Source organism: Siphateles boraxobius, unplaced genomic scaffold (genome assembly GCF_051911475.1).
Source record: "Siphateles boraxobius isolate OS27281-9 unplaced genomic scaffold, OSU_SipBor_1 13, whole genome shotgun sequence".
Classification (NCBI taxonomy): Eukaryota; Metazoa; Chordata; class Actinopteri; order Cypriniformes; family Leuciscidae; genus Siphateles; species Siphateles boraxobius.
Genome location: NW_027508733.1, coordinates 15900704 through 15924683, shown reverse-complemented (window position 1 = coordinate 15924683; position 23980 = coordinate 15900704). Strand labels below are relative to the sequence as shown.

The 23980-nt window shown below is 35.3% G+C and overlaps 2 protein-coding genes across 4 annotated transcripts in view; one reads left to right on the top strand and one right to left on the bottom strand.

Moving 5' to 3' along the window:
- Positions 1–19544, top strand: part of ptpn4b (protein tyrosine phosphatase non-receptor type 4b) — a 36253-nt gene extending 16709 nt beyond the window's left edge. For 2 of the 3 annotated variants that reach the window (XM_077226110.1, XM_077226111.1), the window contains exons 10-27: positions 1088–1176; positions 1314–1377; positions 1983–2155; positions 3072–3140; positions 5708–5842; positions 5929–6087; positions 11383–11542; positions 11632–11712; positions 12626–12682; positions 12968–13124; positions 13212–13384; positions 14217–14307; positions 14394–14455; positions 14553–14699; positions 15192–15320; positions 15401–15549; positions 15643–15778; positions 17501–19544. In XM_077226110.1, the coding sequence (XP_077082225.1) occupies positions 1088–1176; positions 1314–1377; positions 1983–2155; positions 3072–3140; positions 5708–5842; positions 5929–6087; positions 11383–11542; positions 11632–11712; positions 12626–12682; positions 12968–13124; positions 13212–13384; positions 14217–14307; positions 14394–14455; positions 14553–14699; positions 15192–15320; positions 15401–15549; positions 15643–15778; positions 17501–17599 (2130 nt within the window). In that variant the 3' untranslated portion in view covers positions 17600–19544. The remainder of the gene's footprint in view (positions 1–1087; positions 1177–1313; positions 1378–1982; positions 2156–3071; positions 3141–5707; positions 5843–5928; positions 6088–11382; positions 11543–11631; positions 11713–12625; positions 12683–12967; positions 13125–13211; positions 13385–14216; positions 14308–14393; positions 14456–14552; positions 14700–15191; positions 15321–15400; positions 15550–15642; positions 15779–17500) is intronic. The other variant, XM_077226112.1, reaches the window with a different exon arrangement.
- A 303-nt stretch (positions 19545–19847) lies between these two features.
- On the bottom strand, positions 19848–23884 carry krt97 (keratin 97). Its single transcript, XM_077226120.1, has 8 exons — positions 23345–23884; positions 22395–22477; positions 21953–22109; positions 21014–21178; positions 20801–20926; positions 20351–20571; positions 20195–20250; positions 19848–20078 (listed from the first exon to the last, which is right to left on the bottom strand). The coding sequence occupies exons 1-8, from the start codon at positions 23765–23767 to the stop codon at positions 19981–19983; spliced, it is 1329 nt and encodes a 442-aa protein (XP_077082235.1). The 5' UTR covers positions 23768–23884; the 3' UTR covers positions 19848–19980.
- Positions 23885–23980: the final 96 nt, after the last annotated feature.

The window sequence follows — 23980 nt, the reverse complement described above, 5'->3', positions numbered from 1 at the left end:
ATTCAAAAATTGCACATGCGGTAAATGACTACCGCGAGAGGATAACAGATCTACACACGAGGAAACGAGAACTCGCGAGCTCGTCATGATATCTCCTCTGAACGCAATACAAGCCCTCGTTCGCGCGCATGATCATTCCCCACGCTCTCGCGCTTGATCTTCTCTCGCCTGCTGCTTTTGCTCGCTCGAACACTTTTATTTTTGGCAGTCGAGGGGCGGGACTTACTGTTTTAATAACCTCAAATGGCATTGGTTACTTCCCCTTTTCCGGAAGTCAGTTGTGATTGGACGCCTGTCCAATGACCTGTAATTCACTTGACATGGGACATCACTTAATTTCACCCATGGGCTTTGGATGAAAGATAAATTACATTTATATCAATAAGCAAGAGTTTTTGTTATTATCCTGTGAATTACTATTATGTCAATTTTGAGTGTTTCATTATATTTTATATTAAATGTAAAACGGGTTGTGGCTTCTCAAGTTAAGATACAATACACAGCATGAATAATTACACCCGTCTGAAACACAACAATTTCAGATTTTTTTTATTTTTAACACATTTATTTTTTTTGTTTTTTTAAAGTTATGTTATGTTCAGATGGGGTATAATAATTTATGCTGTGTACTGTACTTTTCTCATACTTTCTCTTATTAGGTTATTAGCTTACAAAAAGTTAGATGATTAATATCACTATAAAATATTTTAATATCTAATTTGCTGGGTTTAATAATTTGCTGGGTTTTTAATTTTGTTCCTCTGTATTCTGTAGCAAATTCTGAAAAGGGATTTGTAAGCTATAATTCATGCTGTGTACTGTATCTTAACTTGAGAAGCCAGAAACCCTTTTACATTTAATAGAAAATATAATGAACCACTTATATTATGTAAAAAAATTATAAGAATATCTCTCTTTCTTTCATATCTATCCATCTGTCATTATCGGCTGATAACGAAATGGTCGCCCGTATATTGAGCATCCCTTCTTAAGCAAACCAAAAGTCTAAGCACTCTTTAAAACAAAATGGTTTTGATGTTGCCGTGGAAACTGCATCCTTATGGTTTTCTACTCTTCATGATTTCAGGACCACTGTAACGCAGAGATTTACATGGGAGTTTTGTCTGCCGGCATCTCCGTCTATAAAGACAGGGTACGAGTCAACCACTTTCCATGGTAAGGGTCGTTCTAGCTGAACATTTCTTTAGAATTGGGAATTTCTTTGAAATAAACACATTTGAAAGCTTGTGGATACAAATTCTCATTTGAAACATCTTTTATGTCCCCTTCCCTCTCTTTCTCTTGTGTTTCAGGTTGAAAATTGTAAAAATATCTTTTAAATCGAAACAGTTTTTTATACAACTAAGAAAAGAACTGGTATGTATTTGTTTAGGCGTATTGTTTTGCATTTAATTGAAATCTGTCTTTACCTTAGATTACTTACAAATTGTAGTCTGTTACTGATTACGAATTACATGATGAAAATTCAAATTAGGAACATAGTCAGTTACATTACACATTTTAGGTAATCAGACTACTTTTAGATTACTTTTGACCTACTTCGTTTATCACATTGATAGGATAATCTTGTACAATATTGATATAAAAATTCAAATTGATTGAAATTCTATTCTATTCTTTGCATCAGCAACATGAATTGCATTGACCATTACATTACATCAGGGTTTCCAAAACATATATAAGCGAAATGATGTAATCAATAAAAAAAAAACCTGATTATGAATATTATAAAATGTAATACAATCTGATTACAAGTACTTAATGTTTGGAATCTGATTATGTAATCCATATTACATAATCAGTTACTACCCAGCTCTGGCTGTAGTAGTGAAATTGGAATTGAATTGCGAAGATTTTTTGGTATTGGTACTAACTACTGAAATTGTAATTTTCTAAATACAATGAGCTCACCAAACCTTCTTTCTCGTCTTCCTCTATCTTTTTTCTTTTCTGCGTCACAGACTGAGAACAGAGAGTCTTTATTGGGTTTCAACATGATGAACTACAGAGCCTGTAAGAACTTATGGAAGGCCTGCGTGGAGCATCACACGTTCTTCAGACTTGAGCGACCCGTCCCTCCTGAGAGGAATCTCTTTCTGCAGTACTTCACCCTCGGATCCAAGTTCCGCTACTGGTGAGAATGTTAGAAGAGTTTGTTTATTAGGGTGTAGTGGATTATAAGAGCACGCAATGGCATTTGGAAAATTAAATTCATGCAAAAAATCTGTAAAAATCGTATTTTTGTCTTGTTTTCAATTACAAATATCAAAGAAAAATCTTAAATCAAGATAGATTTACTTAAAAATCTAAATAACTTACAATATGAAGTCTTGTTTTTTAAGTTTATGCTTAAAATAAGACAAAAAAATCAGTCTAAAATAAATTTAATTCAAAAAGGTAAAACAAGATTAGTTTTCTGACCCCATTTTTTTTCTTGATTCAAGCATAAACTCACTTAATTTGGTGATTAATCTTTCAGAAAACAAGTCTTAATATCTTATGTCAAATAGCTTCTTAAGTTAATGTATCTTGATTTAATAAGGTTTATACTTGAAAACAAGACAAAAATGCAGAGGAAGGATATAATTTTTTGCGGTGTACAGGTTCCACCTTAGATTTCATGCTAAACCAATGACAAATTATTTTGCTATTCTTTTCTCCTTGTCTTCTGACTTGCAAGTATGGCAACGTGCAAATCGGCTCCTATGATCTGAATGAATTCTGAGTTGGTTCAGCTATTAGTTATCTATCACTTTTTACCCTCATAAATGTTCAGTTTTACACATTTTTAAAAATTTAAGTGTGCTTAATATTGAGGTACGTATAAATAAATATATAATGCATAAATATCAAAATATCATACTGAATTTAATCGAAAAGCTAAAAAAGGTATGTTTTATTTCTTTAATATTGCCTACCCTTAGAAATATTTTGGTTGTGGTCACAGCTGTAAGTCATTTTGTCATCTGTTGAATGGCTATCTCTCCTGATTCCTGCACAAATGGAGATTTGAGAGTCGGCAGTGACACTATGTTCTGGCTCTTTTGCAGTGGTAGGACTGAGGCACAATCTGTACAGTACGGAAAGGAACGAGGCATCAAGAACAGAGTTTTTGCACGGTAAAAATTTTTTTTTTATTAACCAACGAGGGGGTGGGGGAACACTGTGTAAGTGTAATATGCATTATGTAAGTAGAGTTTTTGAAAACTAAATGTTATGCGGTAGTATTACCCAACCATTGTCTTTGTTAACGTCAGTGTTATTGATATCCTATTAGTTCTTATTTTAATATTTTCCGTTTTAATTGTACATTTAATTAAAGTTTTAGTCATTTGATGTTTGTCTATTGTATTAGTTTTTTTTTGTGAAATTTCTATTTATTTTATAAATTTTTAAGTTTTTTAGTATCAAGCATCAAGAAACGTTGCCTTGGCAACTCACTGAAATAAAATAAGTTTATTTCAAGTAACAAAAAATGGTTTGTTTTAGGTTAAGTTAATTCTAATAACCCTGGCTCACGACACTGCAGATTTTGTTTATATCAGCTATATTTGTTAGTAGGCGTGCGGATATACGGTAATACGTTATATCATGATTACGAACATGCATGATATTGTTATCGTGGGCACTTCAGAATACCGTGAAGAATTATTTATTACGAATTATTATATATATAACATTAATATATAGGTAACAATTTACAATAAGGCTATATTAGTTAACATTAGTTAATGAATTAGTTAACATAAACTGACAATAAACAATACTTCTAAGCATTTATTAATCTTAATTAATGTTAATTTCAGAATTTAATAACACCTTATTCAAATCAAAAGTTGTAACTATTATTTAATGGATCTGAGCTAACGCGAACTAAAATAAGTTGTATTTCTTTAATTAACATTAATAAAGATTAACTTCTGTAACCAATATAGCTATTGCTCATTGTTAATGTTAATGCATTTAATAAGACCTTATTGCAAGTGTTACCTATTGTTCCTTATAATTCTTCTGCACTTTAATCTGTTTGAAACATGTTTACTTTATACATTTTTTGTGTATTGCTTTATTGTATTAAATGTTCAGAGTTCTTTTTGTTATAAGAAAGTTATTTAACCTGTTATAGTATGACTTATTTCAACTTATTTCAATATCGTGATAAAACCGTATACTGTGATACAAGCTTCAGCAATTATCACAACATGAAAATTTGATACATCACATCTGTTTGATAGTATGTGCCGATTTGTGTGTGTTTGGGTGTGTTGCATCCCACCCATTTTGATCCCTGTGGTGTTAAAGTGTCAGTGTGTGTTTGTCGGCGTGTGGTCAGATGTTCTCAGAATGACACCCAAACACAGGAAGTATAAGCAGGGCTGTGAAGCACACGACCGTGAAGGGCGTGCGCATGTCATGCACATGTTTGTGAAAACACACTCAGACATTTGTTTTCGAGAGCAGCGTTTGTTCGAAGATGCTGAGGCTGAAAATCAAACTACGGTTTATGTTTCATCATAGGAGGTATTTCTTTTTGTCTACGCCAACCTGTTTTCATTGAAGTATACGATATTCGTGCTTTTGAGGAACGGCTCAATCTAAAGACTACCAGATATTTGCGGTTTTTAGAAGCAGCATGTGTATGAAGGTCGTAACCTAAAAGCAGTTGTTTGTTAACTACTGATTTTTTTCTGGTATTTTTGTTGGGCGAAAAAACATTGTAAAATGTGTCAAATGTTCCATGTTGGTTTATGTAAATGTTAAGAGTTGAGTTAAAGTGGGAACGTTTTTCGTAGTATTTCTTAATTGTACAATATCTAAGTAACTTTTGAGAAAAAAGTTTTAAGGCATTTCGGAGTAGCATGTGTATGAACTAGGCAAAAGGAAACAGGGTTTGTTGTAAACTAATGTTTGTTTAGTGCTACTACAGTCGTTTAGTATCATTACTTGAGTAACTTAAGTTTACAGAAAATAAAATTTTCTTTGTAAACTAGTTTGTTCCTCATTGGAAAAAGTAAAAAAAAAATGCAAACATCATAACAGGAAAGAGTATTTTTGTGTAAACTAATGTTGGTGTTGCTTGGAACCTTTTCTGATGTATTGTAATGTGTAAAATGTGCAATGTTGGTTTTTACATAATTCTATGAAATCGCAAAATTGTGAAAAATCTACTTTTGAGGTATGTTACAAGGCACTTTGTTAGAAAATGTTCATGGTTTTTGGGAGTAGGAACAGGAAACACATTAAAATAGTTTGTTTTTGTGCTTTAAAAGTTTTTGTTAAAAAACTTTAGAATGTGTAAAGCTTGTTGCTTTACGAACTGCAAATAACGTTGATTTTTTTTTTCAAAATATTACTACAATTTACACGAACAATTTTTTTAAAGATTTGAATGTATACAAACCAAAGGTAACCGGAAAGAAAGTTTGTTTGTGAACTACTGTCTCACTTACAAAAAATAGTAACTATAGAAGATAATATAAAGATCGTAATTCTAACAGTTATATAATGTATGTTACATATATGTCAATGCTAAGTAATGTCACATTAGTAGTGGTCCTAATATTATCAAAAGCAAACAATTCTGAACTTGTTTTACATTGGAAATTGAATTATACAATGTGGTTCTGGTGGATGGAGCAGGTTGTCGCATTATAAATGATCTTTTGTGAATCGAATGTGTTTCCAGGTCACCAAGCAAGCCACTGGTCAGGAGACTGATGAGCGGTTTGGACTGGGAGACCGTCAGCAGGAATTCCCTCTCGGACGACCGACTCGAGACTCAGAGTCTGCCGAACCGTTCTCCGCCGGACTCTCCCGATCAGTGAGTTCACACAAGAACAAACTTCTCTAAATATGTAGGTTCATTCACTTACACAGTTTAAGTTTTTAATTTGTATCTTTCCTCAGCAGTAACTCCGTGTTTACCACAGAGGGCGCGCGGGTCAGGCCGTCCTCCATCGGTCACCTAGTCGATCACGTGATCGATGACTCGCCATGCCAGACGTTCACCAATCACAAGTCTGCATCCTCCACGCAGGCCAACAGCATCAGCCTGGACTCGACACCGTGAGTTTCCAACTTTTTGTCTCAAGCACGCCAGAGCCTCCAAGTCATAAAACAATATAAATTAAATCTTAATCTTAGAGTAAAATTGGCAAATTTTATCTACAGTATTTTTTTAAAGCATGTTGTTCTTGTACAATTTGTGCAAAAAAGTTTTAGCGTAAAAACAGTCTATATTTTTGTTAATTTTTGATGTTTTTTGCTATAAATTATCGATTCATTGCCAAGTTTTTTGGGCCTAACATTTTGTAAATCATTCAGAAAAACATGTTAACTCAAGCTATTGCATTCAATTTAACATGCAAATTTATAGTTTACAATACGTAATGTTGAAATAAGGGCTGCACGATTAATCACAATTAACATGGAAATCGCACTTAACCGATTTGGATTATTGCGATTTTTTAAATCTCAAAGGCTGCGATATGTTTTTATGTGCAGCTTGTAAGTGACGTACGGCTCTGTGATCAGTAGTAAATGCTGCTCCATCTGAAATCACTGCGAGTTTGAGTCGCTTATAACGTGCATTTGAAAAAGCAACACGCTTCAAACATCTTTTCAAACATCTTTCCAAACATGAGAAGCATTTGAACCTCTTGTCCAACAAAAGACAACATTTAATAAATCAATCAAAGCATTTCAATCTTCTGTTTATTCAGCTACAGCGATAGTATGATTCCCATAGGGATTTCCTGGAATGACGTGTGTGTCGTCTACTTCTGCGGCGGGGCGTACTTGGCGTGTCTGCGTGAGAGCGCCCTCTGGTGTTTAGATGGAGCAGCATTTAGTACTGATCACAGAGCCGTGCTGCACTGACAAGCTGCGCATAAAATAATTTGCCAAATCGCGTGTGGTTTCATTTCGATTAATCGTGCAGCCCTAATTGGGAGATTAAGTGTGAAATTATTACAATTATTTAAAAAATTGCCAGTTTACAGCAGCGTTTTTGGTCATTTTCATGGCCCCCAGAATTTTTTGTCGTATGAATATCTAAAAATGCAATATATATCAAAAGAAATAACAGAGTCTCTGCTTTTAAACAAAAAAATCAGTTTAATTCTAGTAACATAAGGCCATTTTAATTTATATGCTGTTTATTGTTGATGATCGTGTTATTTTACATATGCATCTTCTTGCATATGAGATTGCTGGTTTCTGCTTCTTCTTTGCCTGTGTTTTGGTCTGGAAATTCTGTTCTCGTTCTGGAGATGAGCAATAGCACCCCCTACCTTATAACAGTGATAACACGGAAATAACTCCTGATTGGCTGGGAAGCGTTTTCTCATAAATGATGAGTTAACTTGTCAATGGCAGGGAAAGGGTTAAAGTCTCTAATGTTAGGTTCGATTAATCACAGAAAAGTTTGTGATTAATTAGTTAATTGTTTAATCGATTGACAGCACTAGTAATATTTTTTACATAAGACATCCATCTATTTATCACAAACTTTCATCCTCTTCAATGACTCAATTGTCTTAAATTATTTTTTAACCATAATGATTTTTATCAACTTCACATATTGAGGGGTTTTTTTGTCGTGGCATTTGGCAGTGTGTTTGAATGTTTCCTCCAGTACTGCTCGTCTGCAAAATCTTATGATGCTAAAACTTGCTGCCTCGGTTTGACAACCGAATTGTATTTGTTTGCTTTGCATGTCCTGTAAAAGTTCTAACAGGTCACTTATTAATTACCCCTTTAGTTATATTGTGTGCAGTTGAACAATTGTGATATTTGTATTCAAAGATTACACAATTCTAGATTTTGATCTGCTTAATGATGTGTTTTCAGCACGCAAGGGCTGGACTGACACAATTTGAGTCATCAAAGTTTCCGCTGTGAAATGTTGTTCTTATTTTAGCACTGCACTGTAGACGCACACTCTCGCTGGCAACCTGAGGTTTAATATCGTGTGACCACATGTCTCTGATGAAATGATGCATTGTTAGTTAAACACTATTTTCACACGCGTTTTAGTTTGAGAAACGGCAAGTTTTCGAGCTAGTGGAAATTGCTGTGAGCTTTGTGGTGGGCACAGTTCAGTATGTTACTGTGGCAGGCCCTATTGAGTTCACACTGGTGAACCCAACATTATTTTCCATTGGAATGAGCTGTGACCACGCTTTACACATTTTCCTTTCTCAGATCGTGCCACCAATCTCGTTTCGCAATGTCAGAATTTCCGAATCAAGGCTGTCCAGTACACCTTCGACTCAGAGTTTTCATGTTCTATTTAAAGATGAGTCGTGCTTGTTATCTCTTTTTTGACCTGAAAGAATGTGAAATGAAATTCCTGTACTTGCTTGGTGAAATGTGATCAAGACTAATCAAGAGTCCAATTCAAAATTCAATAGCCTAATCAACATTCAGTATGCAAATAAATGGAATAAAGTAAGGACCAATCAAAATTCAGTATGCTATAAATGGAAGAAAGTAAGGACTAATCAAAATTCAGTATGCAAATATGACAATGACATCATTGCTAGATTGTTTTTGTTAGATATTTTTAAAAGCTGAAAATTCTTTGAGTTTAAGAGTTTTTAAAAGTTAGTGCTACTAACAACCATTTAAAAAATGATTTATTAATTGATTTATTTGTTTGATTGAATGATTAATTGCATAAATTTGGCAAATTATATTGGAAAATTGTAAAACAAAATTGTTTATTTTATGCAAAAAAGGGTTTAAAATATAAATGTTACAAGTTTTTACAAAGTGAGTAAAAAAGCATAATTAAGTGATATTGACATTCTTTTTTTAAAAAGTTTTTTATGGAATTTTATTGCTTAGTTTTTGCTGCCCTCATTTTTTATTGGCTCAAAGAAATGACTTGCTTTTCGACTACATTTATCGCTATAAATTTATTCATTTAGTTGTTAAGTATTTGCGTTCCTAATGTTTTGTTAATCTTTTTTTTTTTACTCGAAGTAAAAACAAATTTGCGCAAACTATTGCGTTAAATTTAAATGCGCAAGTTTGTGTTTTACGCATAAAATGTTGGTTAATCGCTAGTGACATTTCTCAGCAATTTTCATTATTTTTTCTTATTTAGTTTATCGCCTAGTTATTGCAGCCTTCAAGTTTAGTTAATGATTCGTAAAAAAACATTTTTCGAATAGTCGAAAAATGTCGAAAAATCGAATAGTTTCAATATAAGACCCAAATAATAGCTTTTTATTTTTAATTTAGCAATTTAATCAATTAGTTGTTACAGTCCTAACATTTGAAAAGTTGACATTTTCTTCAATACAAAGTCTTAAGTTTGTATGTTAAGTGGATCAGGAAACTTGACCTAAAACTGTACGCTATCTAGCACCAACCCTTTATTCATTTAGTCTATTTAGCTGTCACGTTGCGTTTTCGACTCGACACATTCAAATGTCACACCCCACATTTAAACACAAACGGCCAATCGGATGTCTCTCCCTTCAGCCTGACAATTGAAACGATCCTGGTCTTCGTTTTAATGGTGATTTTTTTTTTTTTTTTTTTTTGCCTCGTTTGTTTTTATTATGTAAATGTTTGGAGGCCGGGGAGCTGAGCGCTGTCTGTAGACTGCAGAGCAGAGGGGCTTTCATGCTTGAAATCTGAGCATTCATGAGTGTGTGTGTGTGTGTGTGTGTGTTTGTGTGTGTGTGTGTGTGTGTGTGTGTGTGTGTGTGTGTGTGTGTGTGTGTGTGTGTGTGTGTGTGTGTGTGTGTGTGTGTGTGTGTGTGTGTGTGTGTGTGTGTGTGTGTGTGTGTGTGTGTGTGTGTGTGTGTGTGTGTGTGTGCGCGCAAACACAAACATGGCTTCTCTCTGAGGCAACAGTCCCGGGTCTTAATACTCTCCGCCTGGTATGCAAATACTGCGAGCTTTGATGAATTGTTGGAAATCTTCACTAAACACCCAGCAGATATACAGCGCTGCTCATGCCTCCTGCTACTTACTTACAGAACATAATTCACCGTTGTTGCCTAGGCTACGGCATTCTATGAAAAGTAGGCAAATGATTATGAGGGAATCAGATCATCTTACCCATGATCCTTGGATGGTTTACAGTTCAGTTTATCCCTGTTTGCAGGCAAGGTTCCCACGGACGGTCATGGAAAAAACTGAGATTGGGAAAAAGTCAAATTTTAGACTTGGAAAGAGGAGAGAATTTAAGTTGTGTCTAGTTTACGATTGGCTCTAGAAATTGGTTATCGTGCACTACTGAGAAATTTAGGAAAGGCTCATAAGTGAAATATGTGTAAGAAAGTCAAAGATCAAATGTTGTCACATCTCTACTTTCGCTATAATAAAGTATAAAAAAAGTTTCCAACTGTATCGGATATTTATAAGCCTATATTGGATATTAAATTTTTGATATTTGTTGACATTTGAGTTTTACGAGGACTGTTTCTTAGAGTTTTCTTATAGTAAAGGACTGAAAATTCATTGCAACTATTCAACTTTCTCATCACTTATTAATGTCAAAGTGAGTAGTTATTAATATTAATAATGTTGTGATGCCTACATCCACTTAAGTACCAAAACATTGATAAAATCTATAGATTTTAGTTTAAGAAAAAATGTATATAAATGCTCATGTAAATAGAAGAAAAATTTAACCACATTTATTTGCTTATCTTTATCTACCAGATTTAAACATGGGTACATTAAAATTGTATTATGAAAATTGTAAATGTTGTTTAATTATTCATCCGTAGATTCCACAGTCTCTCTATATTAAAGTAGCGTGAAATATACAAGTGATACCGGTTCTAGAACAAGGAAAAGTGTAGGGCGGGTCTTGATTTTGTCCATATGGAATTGCTTGAATGGTTGTGGTTTGCCATTGGTCGATCTCATGTGAGTGACAGGTTTGTCCCACCCTCATGCCAGTGAACTCATATTCAGAGAAGAGAAAAAATGCTGCAAGAGGGAGGGGAATTAATTTTGATTAAAGATTATGAGAGCAAATTAATTTAAAACAATAATTTATTTATTATAAATAAATATAAATAAATTATTTATAATAAATACTGCAGTATTCCATTAAAAAAAAACTAGAATTGTCCATTTTGGTTTTATGGTGACTTTAAATGGCACTAATGTGGCATAAGAAGGGATGTGTTGTTTATTTCTCTAAAAATGCAATAGATGGCGCTATACACAAATACTCTTTCACACAAATCATGAACTCTTACATGATTTTTTTGAGTCACTTTGATAGTCAAATATTTGATGTATGCATTTCTTTGGTGTTACCAGCCCTGACCCCACAAATGCAGTGTGTGATGTATTCAGTCATTCACCTTTGCATTATTGTTTTTTCAGGTCTCCCGATGTCACGACTGATGAGCAGCCGCCCGCTCTGCCTCCAAAACAGTCCAGGAAAGACCCTCTGACCCACAATGGCAGATCACAGTCTCAGCACGAGTTGGACGACCACCTCAGTGAATTATACAATGTACCTGCGTCGTCGGGAAAGAGCATGGTGGGGAAAACTGTCTTATCACACACACTCACACTACATGTGTTTGTTCGTATCGGTTTGTTTGATTCATATTGTCTTTGTTTCAACAGAACGGAGCCGTGCCTCATGACAACCTTGTTCTGATTAAAATGAGGCCGGATGAAAACGGACGATTTGGATTTAACGTTAAGGTGCGTTTTTGATCATTCAGCTTAATGATTACACTGTTCAAGCTAAAATCGAATGTCGTAATTTGTAAATGCAAATTCTGAATGTCTATAATGTGTACATTATAAAGCATATTTTGGGTGATGTTTATCTGTCTAACAGATAGATGTTTAGATGAATAGCAGATGAGATGACATGCTGTCAGTGTGCTATCAAAGGTCTTGCTTCAATTTATGATCATTTATAAAAAATAAATTATTACAATAATAATAATAATGTTGTCTTGAAAAAGACTATTATCAATATACAATAAATAGAGTATAAAATTAAATAACTGAAAGTAATTCTTAATAGTGCATAATTTTTTTATTATATATATATATATATTATATATATATATATATTTATATATAGTAACCTTTATGTATTCATTACTATAGCAATCAAGTGTGATGTGTGTGTGCATATAAATGTGTGATAGAGAGATAGAAAAAGAGATATATAAATGTAGATATAGTTTTTTAAGTGTATTTATTAAAATTGTAATTACTGTTTTAAATATTCTTTTAAAGAATATATATTATTTATTTTATAAATATACATTTTTAATATGAATTTTATGTTTTTATGTATATTTAAAGTATTATCTTAATTACAATTTTATAAGAGCTTAATTCATATGAATATATTGTATATTCAATTGTAATTTTATATATATATATATATAAAAATTACAATTTATGTGTTATGTGTATAAAATAATATTTATGTATTTATGTAAAGGAAAATGTATGTATGTAAAGTATGTTTACGTAAAGGAAAATGTATGTATTTTTATATATTAATTAATTCATTCATTTTTAATATTTTCAATTTTATATATATATATATATATATATATATATATAGTTAAATAATTCTCCTCTTCATCCACAGGGTGGCGCTGACCAGAGGATGCCCATCATAGTGTCCCGTGTTGCTCCAGGAACTCCGGTAAGTTTTTGCGTCACATTCAGATCAGATTGTTTTCTTTTAATGTCAGGTGATGTATGTGTCCTATTAAAATCGCACACCTCAGCCTGATGATGAATGATTCTTGACTGCATCCATTCAGACAGGAATATTAAAGTTTGAACGATTTTGAATTCAGTTTGTCATTTGAAAAGCATTAATTCAATGTTGAACATATGTTGAATTCTTGATTTCTGAAGAAATCACACTGATTTCTTGACTTTTTCTCACCCTAACCCTTCATCTGTGCCCTTTGACCTCTCTCAGGCTGATATGTGTATGCCGCGCCTCAACGAGGGCGACCAGGTCGTGCTGATTAATGGCCGCGATATCTCAGAGCACACTCACGATGACGTGGTTCTGCTAATTAAGGCCAGCTGTGAGGACCAATCAGGAGAGCTCATCCTGCTTGTCAGACCCAATGGTATGATCCGCCTGGATGGAGCTCCAAAATTCAAATTTTAATAGTCAAGAATTATACTCTGACTTTCTCTCCTTCCTTTTCCTTTAGCCATCTATGATGTGGACGAGGAGCAGGAGAAGTTGGATCTGGAGCCAGATTTCCAGTACATTCCCGAGACGTCCGGTTTAGAGCAGAGCCACTCCGAGGCTGATAGTTTGAGGTTCTCAATACAGCTGCTGAAAGACGGTCTTTCCAGTGGTACCGTGCATGCGCAGTTTGATGTAAGTCAGCTGACACACTTTTCAAATATATATATATCATTATATCTCTATATCTATCTATCTATCTATCTATGTCTATATTAATTACTATATATTTTAATTATAATATATATATATATATATATATATATATATAATCAAAATAAAATTATATATATAATCCAAAATAAAAGTTTGTTTACATTATATGTGTGTGTACTGTGTATAATTATTTTGTATATATAAATACACAAGCATGTATATATCTAAGAAAAATTATTTATTGTTATTTATATATAAAATATTTATATATATATATATATATATATATATATATATATATATATATATATATATAATTAAAATAAAATTATATATATAATCCAAAATAAAAGTTTGTTTACATCATATGTGTGTGTACTGTGTATAATTATTTTGTACATATAAATACACATGCATGTATATATTATTAATTACTAATTATAATTTTGGATGTGATTTAATCGTTGCCCAGCACTAATATACACACACACACACACACAAACAATGCAGCACTGGGCTGTCAGCTGAATCACATTCTAGTCACATTATTTCCTGTTGCTCTTTTCCGGCTGTCTCGATTATTTCCTGTTTGCTGAGCTTACTGTTTTTATGTCATGAACTTGTACTAACCAAAAGCTTAATTTAGCTTGTTTATTAACAATAAATGGGTTGTGAATGAAACATGCTAATGTTGCACAATAACATACAGTAAATAATATTAATAAAATTAATAAATATAGGCAGAAATTGTCTTTTTTTATTTTTATCCAAAAAATTTGTTTGATAGCAAATATGTGTTGTACTCTTATAGCAACTGTACAGGAAACGTCCTGGGATGTCCATGTCATGCGCCAGATTGCCACAAAACGTCTCCAGGAACCGCTATCGGGACATTTCTCCATGTGAGTGCACAGCTTGTGTTTGTGTTGGACTCAGAAATGTTTTCATGATTAGCTGGATGTTCATAACAGTTTATTTTGTGACACAGATGACACCACTCGAGTTGTATTAAAGGGGACGGATGATTATATCAATGCAAATTTCATCAATGTGAGCATTCTTCTCAGATGTTTTTTTCTTTTGAAGTTATGTTGGTAATGTTTTGTTCTTCGAGAGTGGTAATCTGTATATATTTGTGTGTTTTCAGATGGAAGTCCCGAGTAAAGGTGAAGTAAAGCGGTATATTGCCTGCCAAGGGCCACTTCCTGGTACATGCTCTGACTTTTGGCAGATGGTGTGGGAACAGAGTGCCACCCTTGTGGTCATGCTGACGACACAAGTTGAACGTGGCAGGGTATGAATTCTTTTTTTTTTTATGCAATAAAATTGGTATTCACACACATAAAGCTGGTAAAAATTATGTTTATGTTAATGAGTTATTATTTAACCAATAATATTTTAAGAAATGTTAGAAAATTTCTGTAATTTTACCATTAATAGATAAATTGATAAAAACTCTCCCGGGTTATAAAAACAATAAAACTATTAATACAACCATGAATGCTTGGTGGAAGGTACATGATCTACTACATTGCAATTTGGAACCATCAGCCAACACACCAATGTGGTATAACCCAATGTTTTTAATTAATAATAAAACTTTTAGGTTACCTTATCAAACTTACTTTCAAAATATACAGTTAAAAGAAGTCATGAAAAAATCAATCGGTTCTGGTACGCTGAATTTTTTTTTGTCTTAATCTTATCAAAATGTGTGTCAGAACAATGTTCTGATTTCTATTGATGATCTTGTCTTATATGGTATTTTGCATATTTTCCCTTTTAGGTGAAATGTCATCAATACTGGCCGAATGTTTCCGCAAGTGGCGCCTATGGATGTTTCCAGGTTACATGCGTGTCGGAGGAAGGGAACTCCGCGTACATGCTCAGAGATCTGACTCTTACACACCTCGAGGTGACACATCTGTTCAAATGTTCCTTATTTATTAATGTAAATAAACCTGTGTGCTAATGTCTGTATGGATGTTTGAACAGAGTAAAGAAGAAAGGCAGATTTGTCAGATGCAGTACTTGGCGTGGCCCGATCACGGCGTGCCAGATGATTCGTCGGACTTCCTGAACTTTGTCAGTCAAGTTCGCAGCAAAAGAGCCGACGCTCCAGATCCTGTTGTGGTTCATTGCAGGTCAGGCCTGGAAAATGTCCTGACAGAAACTCTTACAAGTAAAAAAAAAAAACACCATGATTTGTTCATTGACTCCACCCCTTTCTCTTTCAGCGCCGGGATTGGTCGCACCGGGGTGCTTATCACCATGGAGACAGCCATGTGTTTGATAGAGAATGGTCAGTCGGTGTATCCCTTAGACCTCGTGAGAGCCATGAGAGACCAGCGTGCCATGATGATCCAGACTCCTGTGAGTACGCAGAAGAACAGCTCGCTTAAGGGTCTTTCGTAACTGGAGGAAACTTTTTATAGTTCCTAGAACTAATGGCGGAAGAACCCACTTTTTGGCGTGTTCGCACCACAGGAACTGGGAAGGATTTTAGTTATAGGAACGCCTTTTGAGGGGACTAAATGGTGGGTGGTGAAGGCGCAATGGATAAGACACATGCCTTTGGTGTGAGAGACCCGGGTTCGAATCCACTGTGAGACACCAATGTGACCCTGAGCAAGACACTTAACCCCTAGTTGCTCCAGAGGCGTGCGACCTCTGACATATTGTAAGTCTGACATCACAGCAATTGTAAGTCGCTTTGGATAAATGAATAAATGTAAATGTAAATTAGCTCCTACTTCAGAGTAGGGACGTTAGTGTACGCTGATTGGCAGAACACACGTGAAAGACTAGCACCCGCTTTTTAAAAAAAACAATCAGTGTACACACACAGATTATAGCCTATATCTTTACTCCACAAACATGGAAAACAGTGACCTTTCAACCTTAATGCTAAGGAGAAAATCCAATACGATTATGTATTTCTGCTCAGATAGCGACATTGGGCATCAATCACATGGCAAACGCTAATAATTTTTTATGTAGTGTTTACTTTCTTTGTATAACAGCTCTATCTAATAACGTATTAGATGGTGCTGTTAAAGCGGCACTATGCAGTTTTTTTAGCTTTACTGAACAGCTTCGGAGTTATTGGAATGGTTATATGACTCTTTTCGGGTTGAATCATGGCCGTCTTGACTCGACACAAGTAAACATCGGACCTGCGTTTTCAGAATGGCGAAAAAAATGAAGAAAGCACGGTCGGAAGAGTCTAGAGAACGAGTAATCTGACAGCGCGAGGAACCGGACTAGAGTCCCACTAAGTCAGGCTTTCATTGTTAGTTGATTCCTGCAATTATCATGAGAACAGTTGTCAATATCTCACATAATTATCAGGACATAAATAAGCCTACAGGTTGTAAATAGTGTAAATGAGCGCAATTTGCAAACTATGATACATTTGCAATAATCATGTCGAACAACATCATAACGGACATTGTTACGAAATAATGCGACGTACATGTAACTTTATTGATGTCATCTGGCATTTAGGCTCAGGTAAGCCTAACGCGGTAGGCTACTTTATTATTATAAAGTGCAGAGGGCGTGAGTGCAGAGACGCTCTGCGTGAGTGGTATTTACGACAGTAACGTTAAATACAAGTACTCTACAGCGACTCTAGGGGTCGCTGTTTGACAAAAACGGAAATCCTGCATAGTGCCGCTTTAGTGCTGAACTCGCTTCAGAGTTCCTACTTGCGGTGCAAAGGCAATCGGAAAAATGGCCCTAGAGGAACATTTATTATCGGGTAATCACCCTGGTGGCTAATTCCTAGAACTAAGTTCCTAGAACTACCCGGTACAAAAGGCCCGTTAGACAGGAAGAGGCCATTTAATTGGCAATTAACGTTTAGGACAGATTTGCATTTATGCATTTGTCAGATGTTTTTATCCAAAATAAAAGGTTCTAACATGAGCTACATAGTTGACTTGCTATGAAACATCTCACTCTAAGTTTATAAATATCGAAGATTCGATGCTACAAATCTTGATACAGTCTCTCAAAAATGGCATTGAATGATTTGGTATACATAGTTTTTATCATGCAGCTTCACTTCATTTCCTTTTTGTTTGTTTGCAGAGCCAGTACCGTTTCGTCTGCGAAGCGATTTTGAAAGTTTACGAAGAGGAGATTGTAAAACCATGCGAGACTGAGCCTCCGGTCGAAAAGGAAGAATGAACACCACCCTTCAGCGTTTCTGAGCTTCTTCTGTGATTTACAACTACTGCCTGTGAGATCTGCGCTCAGCTCGCTGTTGCCCCCTGCTGGAAGGCAGTGGACATGACTGCCTGCAAGCTAGAATACAGACGAAAAAGCACTATTGCACTTTACAGCGACAAACAATGACTTGAGGGGATTTTTCATTTTTACGAAAGAAAAAAACACAGTATCAGGTTATTGATTTATAGGTACTGATAATAACGTTAATTATTTGGGTCGGAGAAAGAAATGAGCTTTTGCTTTCGTGCCAAAAGCTGAAATGAGCCACAGTCCATGTCAGAATTAACTCTTGCAACTAATGACAGCATTTTACATTTTTCTTGTTATTTATTTGTTTTTGGGTTGTTTTTTTTAACAGTTGACTTAAAAGCAACAGGTGCTCGCCCCATTATCTTTTCTTGACAGTGACTGTTTTGTTTTAACATTTAAAACCTGTTTAAATCGTTAACTTAAATTTTTTATTTTTTTTATCGTCAAACAAAAGCAGTCCATCGATGAAGCTTTTATTGAGACACTTTCATTCGTTTTTACCCTGAAGATTTTGAGGTTATTCGCAAGGTACTTTAGACTTGCGTAAAGTACTTTCGATACTTTATACAGTTTCCATGGTATCATTACGGTTCTCTCTAAATTTAGTGAAATTATCAGGCACCAGCTGCCTTGAAAATGAGCCATGGTGAAGATGTGTCTTGCTGCCAAATTTCACAGCTGTTTGCCTCTAAAACCAATTGGTGCGTCGCTTTGGCTAATCGCTATTTATTGCAAGGCTACGTATAGTGCGTAAAATGCCTGACTTTGTATCGTTAAATATGCATCAGGCAGCTGTTCTGCTCTCAGATCCATGTTTGCCGGATCTTTGAAGCGTTTTATTTAGAAATTAAAGCTGTGAATTTCACATTAGCTTCATGGCGGAAACTGCATACTCAATTTGATGAGTATGTACGCAGACTAATCGTTTAACATACGATTTAGTCTTGGATTCTCTTTGGTCAGCATAAAGATCGTCACATAGTCTCAATTACCAATTTTCTTCCATTTTTACAACCAAAATTTCAAAACTTCTACTGCAAGAAGCCAATATACCTTCAGATTTAGAATTGTGTTCTTTGTTGAGTAGTAATATCTGCTCCCCTCTCTGAAGACACAGGTTAAAATCCTGCTTATCATTATTTATTCTCATTCATATCTCCTCTTCTCTAACTAGTTACCCGTTAGCTATTACATGCAATATACTCGTAAGGTGGTCATAGTTCATTTAGTACTTGCTATGGCTGTAGAGATAATGGCATTTACAGAACACATTGGCCACTTTAGCGTTTTATTCACCATAAGTGCAAAATTCTACAAATGCATAATGATCAATGAATTTAACATGAGATTTTAGTTTGCAAAACATGAAGTTCTCATTCTGAAGGGAAAGGATACCTATGAATTATAGAGAAATATAAAGTTTTTAATGCGACACCATCTTAATTGTTTGCGAACATTTTTACGAACATTTCCCCCATGTACGATGTTTTGCAGTGCCATTGCGCAAACGATTTGGCGTCAAGGACCAATCCCGCCCACCGTTTTGAATGTGAGCCGATTTTGCTTCAGTGTACGTCGTTATAGCGCAGCAGCTAGAAATTTACTACCGCCGTTGCGTCGGAAGTGGTAGTATTTTTGTATTTAAGGAAAAAACGAACGAAAAAAGGACAGCACTTTGCAACTGACTGTGGTAGTCAGCTGTGCTACTGTAGAATTTATACTGTTATTGTGTGATGGGGGAAAATATGCTGTTTAATTATTTATGTTGAACATTTTGTCAAAAATCGGACACCTGTGGGGGGCTCTTAACTACATAGTGTCATATGTGAAATATTTGTAAATACAATGTTATATATTAAAAGTGTTCTGAAAAGATAACTGTGGTTATTTTTGTTTTAGTGCATTTTTAAAATGTCAGAAAAGTACGGAGGAAATTGTATGTCATGTTTGTTTACAGTTGTGTTTGAATGTCTGTGAGAGAGAGAGTACGTCTTTTGTACAGAACGTTTTGTTTCTTACTGGCGTAAACTTTGAAAATGTGCTTAATAAGCTGACTCGTCTTTTGGCGCTTGTGACACGTCAAATCAAATATAATACAGCTCAAACTCCTTTTTTTCAGTGTTGTTTGTGATAAATGTCGACCTTCCAATCATCCAAGAATGAAAGAACAAACGCATTTCATTTCGCAGCTTGTCTTTTTTTATTTTATTTTTCTTAGGATTTCACATGAGGTGTAGAAGGGATCATTCAACTTAATTTAATTCATGCTGACTTTATGCATCTCGTTGATGTTTTTTTTTTTTACTTCTTCATGACATGATGTCAACGTCCTCTGTGCGAGAAACAACCTTCCCATCAACCACCTCTTCGATTACGGTGCGAACGCGCTTGGTAATCACAGGTTCATCTGGAGAAGAAAAAAACGATTACTTTAATATATAATTATATTTTAAAATATAATACATTTATTATATGCAACGTATATTTTATTTTTTTTCTTAATTTAAAACAAAAAACACTTACGTTTGGGGGGAGGAGGAGGAGGAGCTACAAACTCTACAACTTTGATTGTCTGTCTCCTGTAACACAAAAGGTTTTTATTAAATTTCAAACAACTCTTCTGATCTTTAGAAAGACAATATGGTTACTTATATATATATATATATATATCAGTCTTACTGAATGTCCTCTCCATCCAGAAGTCTCCTGTACTCGGCAATCTCCATCTCTAGTCTGGTCTTGATGTCCAGAAGCAGCTTGTAGTCACTGCCCTGTCTTTCGATGTCAATTCGCATCCGAGAAAGCTCCGTCTCCAGACCGTTAATGACGACCTGCAACTGGTTGAGCTGGAGGCTGTAGCGTGACTCGGTCTCTCCCAGTGTGCCCTCAAGAGCCGCTTTCTGTAATATCATAAACCATAGAAGAACGGTGAGGGGGCGGGACTATGCATATCAAATTGTTCCCTCTAGAGGCAGCTAATAGGAAATGTTTTCTTTTTTATATTATTAATCAAAGCTAGTAGACATTGAGCATAGGATTATAATTAGGGGTGTTGATATATATATTAGATCAAATAAAGCTCCCCTAGTGGTTGAATGTTTAATTTGAAAGATAAAGAGAGACTTTTACCATGCTAAGTTGCGACTGTAGTTCGATCTCCAGGTTCTGCAGTGTTCTCCTGAGCTCGTTGACTTCAGTGCGGGACATTGAGAATTCTTCTTGTTTGGTGGTGACCGTCTTATTCAGTTCGTCGAACTGCGGGGAAAGAGGTTTGAGGTCAACATCTAGCTGATTGTGTACGGGTTGGCTATCGCAGACTGGATTCATAACAAGAGCACTTACTTTGCCCTTATACCAGGTCTCCATTTCTCTGCGGTTCTTTTCGGTGATGCCTTCATACTGGTGACGGATCTCCTCCATGATGCGGGCCAGGTCTTGCTGAGGTGCGGCGTCAACCTCCACGTTTACGCTGCTGGAGGACATTTGAGCACGAAGAGCTGCGAGCTCCTACAGATCAATGATATACACATCGTTTTTCATACATTGCATATTTTTAGAGAATGGATTGAAAAGTGGGAATTACTATTGTTGGAGATTGATTTGTGTGAACTTTAACTTTTAAGCTGTGGTCACTCAGCTAAATTTTGCTAGCAAAATCGATCATTCCAATAGGAATGTGTGCGAAAAGGTGAACAAAAAAAAGTTTGATCTTTCAAATTGGTCATGCACATTGGTTTGAAAGTGACTTATGTGTGAGCTGTACTTTATCCATCTCTACTTTATACATTATTGATGGACCATGGACCTGTCTTTGAAGGTGAAAATTCGCTTATGTGACCACAGAAATAGTATAATTTGTAGGCAAAAAGAGGTCTGTTGTCAAAAGCATAGCAGTTGAATGAATCGCTGCTCACAGAGAAGTCACTTCAAAAACAAGCAGCTTTCTGTTGGTCAGTGCGATGAATTGATTCACATGGCCAACTTAGAAATTAGCTAAATCTGTGTGCTGAACTGAATACAAAAAACTCAATCATGCAGATTTCTACTTGAATTACTGGATTTCACCAAACAGTTCTAGAAATATGAACACACCTTTATGCTTTGAACATAGTACAAAGAACTCCATTGCCTCAGGTTATAGTACTTACAGGACTAGCATTATGAATAAAATTACACTTGATTAGAGAAGATTATTGGCCTGCTGGATTATTGGGTAAAAATCTTGCCTTGCTCCACCAGGTTTGCCCTACCTGGAGGGCCAAAATTGGTTTTTGATCTCACCTCTGCATGGTTCTTCTTCATGTAAATAAGCTCCTCCTTCAGACCTTCGATCTGCATCTCGAGATCTGAGCGGCTCATGGTGAGGTCATCCAGAACCCTCCTCAGACCAGCGATGTCGGCCTCCACGGACTGGCGCATGGCCAATTCATTCTCGTACCTGAAGCCGCCAAGAATAGCAATGGTTAGGATGGGAATTCAGATGAACTGAAGTGTTAAAACTTTGGGTGTGACATTAACAAACTCATAAAAAAGGGGAAATCCTGCTGAAGAAATAAAGCATCTTAGATTGGTTTGCTGGTTTAATAAGATGTTTTTTTATGCATGGAAATTCTAGCAAGTTTTAATAACCAGTATGGGATATGATATTAAAATCAATACCAACTTCATGAAAAGAGATTTTAAAGGAGGGAATTTAAAGCTGAAGGTTTTTGTTTGTACTTACTTGACTCTGAAGTCCTCGGCTGCCAGTTTGGCATTGTCGATCTGAAGGATGATTCTGGCATTGTCCTGGCTGGCGATACAGATCTGAAGACAAACAGATGAAGAATTAAGACTCAAATAAAGCTTATGAAGGTAAACCAAACATTTTGCACTGCCACAATGTCTTAGACATGTATTTATATATACACATACATGCATACATACGTGTGTGTATGTATGTATATATATATATATATATATATATATATATATATACATACATACATATATATACAGTCAGTTTACATATTCTGTAATGTCAGTTACTATATTAATATATTACTTTTTATGTTATCTGATCATTTAAGAATTGATTATTAGCTATATTGATATATATATATATATATATATATATATATATACATACATACACACACGTATGTATGCATGTATGTGTATATATAAATACATGTCTAAGACATTGTGGCAGTGCAAAATGTTTGGTTTGGCAAAATGTTTGGTTATATACATACATACATATATATACAGTCAGTTTACATATTCTGTAATGTCAGTTACTATATTAATATATTACTTTTTATGTTATCTGATCATTTAAGAATTGATTATTAGCTATAGTGATATATATATATATATATATATATATATATATATATATATATACAGTCAGTTTACATATTCTGTAATGTCAGTTACTATATTAATATATTACTTTTTATGTTATCTGATCATTTAAGAATTGATTATTAGCTATAGTGATATATATATATATATATATATATATATATATATATATATATATATATATATATATATATATTCTAAAATATGTAAATCGTTTGAGAAAAGTTTGAGATTTTAATTCGGATATCTTCCTTTTGATAAGAACCCTGATAACTTATTCCACTGGATAATATAAAATATATAACTCTATAATATAAAATGACTCACTTTTTTGCGCAGATCTTCAATGGTGGCGTAATAGTGGCTGTAATCTCTGGAGACAGGGGTTCTCTTCTCGTACCACTCACGGATCTGGCGCTCCAGCTGCGCGTTGGCTTTCTCCAGGGAGCGCACTTTCTCCAGGTAAGTGGCCAGACGGTCGTTGAGGTTCTGCATGGTTGATTTCTCGTTGAAAGCCATACCGAAGCCATTGTCACCCCCGCCAAACGCGCTGCCCAGGTCGAAGCCGCTGCTGTTGCTCTGTGCGTAAGAGACGCGCACGCTGGAGCCCCCCGCACCTCCGTAGACACTTGGCGCACGACCGACGGCGATGCGCTTGGAGTATCCACCGGTGAGAGAGTGGGAGGTGAAGGGACGAGAGCTGGAGCTGGACATGCTCTTGCGTGAAAAAGACTGAGTAACCTGAGTCATCGTTTCCGTTCCTGTTGCCTCAGCGCTTTGTTGGACACCTCTGACAGCTGCTTAATGGTTTAGGAGAGCTGAGGATCTTTTATACAAGTTGACCAAGGGGTGGGGTTATTTCAGCTTATTTATGATAATGATTATCGGAAAATAATTAAACAGGTGTGTACAGGGTGTGCTCATGAAATAGCACAGGACCCTGAGGCACGCTTACCTGATCGA

Excerpts from the sequence above, each read along its gene's own strand:
- krt97 (XM_077226120.1), bottom strand. The coding sequence starts at position 23,767 with ATGACTCAGGTTACTCAGTCTTTTTCACGCAAGAGCATGTCCAGCTCC. Across the intron at positions 20,572-20,800 it reads TACAGTCGCAACTTAGCATG|AAAGCGGCTCTTGAGGGCAC; the intron begins GTAAAAGTCTCT and ends ATGATATTACAG. Across the intron at positions 20,251-20,350 it reads CTGGATGGAGAGGACATTCA|GAGACAGACAATCAAAGTTG; the intron begins GTAAGACTGATA and ends TTTGTGTTACAG.